The sequence below is a fragment of the Chaetodon auriga genome, chromosome 1, assembly GCF_051107435.1.
Source record: "Chaetodon auriga isolate fChaAug3 chromosome 1, fChaAug3.hap1, whole genome shotgun sequence".
NCBI lineage: Eukaryota > Metazoa > Chordata > Actinopteri > Chaetodontiformes > Chaetodontidae > Chaetodon > Chaetodon auriga.
Window position 1 is genome coordinate 823,604 of NC_135074.1, and position 4,756 is coordinate 828,359.

At 47.0% G+C, this 4,756-nt stretch overlaps 1 protein-coding gene across 1 annotated transcript; it reads right to left on the reverse strand.

Moving 5' to 3' along the window:
* Nucleotides 1-963: 963 nt before the first annotated feature.
* LOC143324157 (zinc finger MYM-type protein 1-like) lies at nucleotides 964-2,913 on the reverse strand. The gene has a single exon (XM_076736398.1). The coding sequence runs from the start codon at nucleotides 2,911-2,913 to the stop codon at nucleotides 964-966; it is 1,950 nt and encodes a 649-aa protein (XP_076592513.1).
* Between the last annotated feature and the right edge of the window lie 1,843 nt (nucleotides 2,914-4,756).

The following is a 4,756-nucleotide window of genomic DNA, read 5'->3' on the forward strand; positions in this document are numbered from 1 at the left end:
GCCTGGAGATTGGTGGCAAAAGCAGAACCCTCTCTGGAAGTTGGACTGGAGGCTTACAGCATTGACGGGTCCCTTCTGGAAGCCAGTGATGTGACTCAGGACCGGAGACCAGCAGAAGGAAACCAAAACAGCAATCTCCTAAACTCAAGCTCATTGCTGGAATCCTGGCTCAGCGGATGGCCCCAGCACAGGAACTGGAGATAACTGTGGCTCTGACTCAGGAAATAGCTGCAGCTCTAACTCAGGAGATTGCTGTAGTATAGGAACTAGAAACAGTGGCAGCACTGGCTCAGGAGACAGCTGCAACTCTGGCTAAGGGGATTACTGCAGGTCAGTGGCGAACCGTGAGCACTACAGCTGGGCCTTCACCTCAGCCCTCACTGCCAAGAAAAGAAATCATCGCGGAAAAAAAGAAACAGTACGATGAATTGAAATGCGTTCAACAACTGCAATCCTTTAATTAACGATGACAAGAATGTAAACAAATAGACCATAACATCAATAACATTCTCCGCAACAAGAAACATTCTCAACAGTACCTTCATAAAACTGGAGGCTACATTAAATAAACATTAGCCAAAATCTGGAAATATAAAATGAGGTAACCCAGAACGTAACACCGACACCGACACCGAGGCTTCATCACCATGGACAGCGCTATAAATCACGGCGCACAGCAAGCCATACACACATTGACAAATAAATTCATGAGCATCGTCAAACTATACAATTTCAAATGCACAATATAGCAAAAATTACACAAAGCTGGTAGCTTTTTTAAGTTGAACTGAAGTGCAAATACCTCTCCATGCGCAATTACGCACGGCGCAATGAACACTTCTACGTCAAAAGTCACAATTTTCACAAGGTTCCACTACACCTCCTTAATTCTCGGAAAGGGGCAGAAAGGGGGGAGCCATGGGGGGGGGGGGATAAAAACCCTCTAAAAAACATAGGCCTACCTTACATGAAAACGAAATCCATTCGTCGGTCTTTCTTTGTGAAGTGGGTGATGGCAGCGTCATAAAGTTTGTCCTTTGACTTGAGCTCCAAAAGAAGTCCTTTTTCTATGGACATCAGTGCCAAAGCTCCCAGGCGATCCTGTCCAGTATTGTTCCTGGCGTGCGTCTTGATGCGCTTCAGAGCCGAGAAAGACCGCTCCACAGAGGAAGTGGACACGGGAATGGTCAGCACCAGACAGGTGAGATGATGCAGCTGCGGCATGCTCTCAGTCAGCTCTTTAAGTGTCAGAAAGTGCAGCAGGTCTGATGGGCTCCTTGCCTCAAAGTTTGCCATGTTGTACATGACTGTCAGTTCAGTCTTTAGCCTGGGGAGGTCAAAGTGCAGCCCGTAGTTTTCAGCGAGGCTCTGAAACGCAGAGCTGGGGAAGTTTTCTCTGTATGAGGCAAACTTCTTGGGGTCCAGAAGGGCAAGGAACATCAGTTTTTCATGATCCTTGAACCTGTTCCTCAGCTGAGTGAGAATGTTGTCCAGGATTTCACTGTGCAGCTGCTGGTAGGCTGTGCGCACGTCTCCAACTCTCCGTGCCCTGCGTCCGCTGGGAGCCCCGACTTCGCGCACCGTGTCCTCATAGATGGAGTCAAATTTGGCTTTTTCTCTCTCTGTGGTGCTGCAAAAGTCATCAATGCTAGACAAACAGAACTGCATGTCATACTCCTTATTCTGCAAGATCCCAAAGAGCACGTTGGAGTAGGCAAACACTGAGTTGAATGTGGCGAGGAGAAAGCAGAACTCGAAGCCCGTCAGTAGTGCCATGTATCCATCAGCGCTGTGCACAGCATCATCATCAAAATCATTGTGGTTGTCCACAATGAATTCAAAGAGTTCCAAGAGTTCTTCTCTCCGCTCATACACAGTGCAAACCAAACGTGATGAAAAGTTCCACCGTGTTGGAGTCACTCTGGGCAGTCTCCGCTGGCATATTTCATCCAGGAGCTTCGTGCGTTTGGCTGACTTTGAGAAAAAGGCCGCGAGGCCACTGAGGTGTGAGAAAAAAATTTTGCACTCTTTGATTTTAGCAGCACTTTGAGACATGACGAGGTTCAGAGAGTGCGCATAACAGTGAACGAAGAGAGCTTGCGGTATTTTTTCCTTTATTTTGGCTTGGACCCCATTCAGTCCAGATGCCATGACTGCAGCTCCATCGTAACACTGCGCAATGACCTTATTGGTGCAAGCACAGTCCTCCAGAAACTCCAAAACTCGTCCAGCTATGGCTTCTGCGTGCTTATCACCACTGACATCACCAAACTGGAAAAAGCGCTCCTTCACACCACCGTCAGTGGTGTAACGCAGGACATATGACATCTGAGCGGTGTTACTTACGTCAGTTGTCTCGTCTACCATAACGGAGACAAAAGGCGTGTTCCTCACCTCCTCCCTCATTGCCTCGGTCATTACATCCGCCACAGACTGAATCAGGTCATTCTGAATTTTGCTGGAGGTGCCAATGAAAACAGTGGCCGAATCCAGATGACAGCGCAGAGGGCTGTCATACTCCGCCAGAAACTCCAGTAACTCCAAGTAGTTCCCCTTGTTTTCAGAATCTTTACCTTCATCATGTCCTCGAAACGCCAGCTCTTGCTTTCCAAGAAATGTGACCACATTGATGAGACGTTTCAGGATCTCTCTGTTCTGCCTGACTTTGTTGTTGTGGGCCGTAATATGATTACGGCGCTGTTCATCTAGTTGAAGATCAACTCTTGTGTCCCCAAAAGTTTTCAAACTGACCGTTGCTTGCAGGTGTGCCGCAGAATCTTGATGTCGGTGGGCTGATTTTGTCAGATTTGTAAGGCTCACAAATCCGCTGCTGACCCAGGTGGATGACCTGTCAGTTGTAAAAAGCAAACAACTCCAGCAGTACAGTCTGTTCGTTTTCTTACAGCCCGTCATCCATGGATATCGCTGATAATTTTCGGTCTTGAAATGCCTTTCCACTTTATTAACCTTTTCTTTTTATTCCAGTTCTGGAGTTGGTCTTCCGTTTTTTATTATTTGAAGCTTTTCTGTGAAAGGCCGCCTTGAAAAAGGCGATGCTAACAAGCTAGCCACAACAACTTCGTTTTCGTCTTCCGCCATTTAATTGTCGCTCACCGCTCTCACCACTCTGCCCGCCTTTTGGACTTCAGGAAGGCCTACGATCTTTTGTTTTTGTCCCGCCCACTTAAAATCAAACCATGATTGGTCAATTTTCCCATCACTCTCCAAACCAAAACACATAGCTTGGCCTTCCCCTGGATTCATGAAGTCCTAACCAATTAATGAGCCAGCTAACCATAGAGACGGACGATTCTGATTGGATAATATGTTTCAGGACAGTAACCCTTTCATTGCTGATGTGAACTTGACAGTAAACTTAACTTCAGAACATAGATTAGAGAAAATGTATTAAATGTATTATATTAAATTAAATTAAATTAGATAGATTATATATAATAATTTAATACTTATATTTTTTGGTCCAGATTTTTTAAGGCCTTCTCTGAAGGCGTAGAAGGCCCTGAAGGTTCCCCACTGCTGCAGGTCAAGCTAAGGAGATCACTGTAGTACAGGAACTGGAAACAACTGCAGCACTGGCTCAGGGGATTGCTGCAGGTCTAGCTTAGGAGATTGTTGCAGCTCTGGCTCAGGAGATCATTGCAGCACAGGAACTACAGGCAGCAGCAACTCTGGCTCAGGGAATAGCTGCAACTCTGACTCAGGAGATGGTTGCAGCTCTGTCATGAGTGGACCACTGAGGGGGATCCAGGAGCAGGTGTCGACCAGATCGTCAACTGGAAATAAGAACAAGTGATGGCCGGTCTGCCAACTGGGAGCCATGAATAGACTTGGTGGTGATTGACCCAGGAAATAGAGAGACATAGGCTGGGGTACTGGGCATTGGTGAGGACAAGGAGCTGGGCAGCGGTGTGTGCAGGACGTTGTTGGGAACTCTGCTTCTTTCTTGTTGTAAGCCAGTCGTGTACCCCTGAATGGAGACCCCTGGGACTCACCAGGGGTGGACTCGGGCAGGTAGCTCACCAACTCAGGAATGGAATATGGCTTGAGGAAAAGAGGTGGTTGGTAGCTGACAGGGCTGGAGCAAGCAGGAGGCTAGTAGGCTAGAGAGAGTCTGGCTGGCTGCTAGCAATCCGGGAGGTGGGTTTAAGCCCAGAAGGCTGCAGGCTCACAGTCCTGAGTTTAACTGATCAGAGTGTCAGCTGGAAGCTATCTTGCAAAGGGCTAGCAGACTGGGTGTTAACTGACAGGGGGTTAGCAAGTTGAAGTGCTGATTGGAAGCTAGCAGGCTGCAGGTTAGATGTCTGGGGAGTTGGGGCTGATGTTTGGGCGGACAGCCCTCCTTCAGCCCCAGATTTCCAGCTAACAGACTGCATGCTAGGACCAGAATTGGAACCATCACAAAAAATCTGATTTGCCAGCATGGTTTTGAGATTTTCAAAACTTGATTAATTCTGCCACACCTGAAGCTTCCAAAAAACAGGGCTTAGAGTAAATGACTTGTTCTATTGACGTTATGGCTCTCGGCCTATCCTTGAACTCCATAGCACAACTGAAACAAAAAGAAATGTAGTGTCTTTCACCAATTGGGACCTAATGTCTGCTGGGTCCATACTGGAAAGATAGTAATATAAAGAGTCAGGGATGAACAAGCAATTGAACCCAGAATGTAAACCCAAAAGGAATATGGGGAGATGAGGGTCCAAACAAACGTAAAAAGTCCAAAAATGAAAATTAA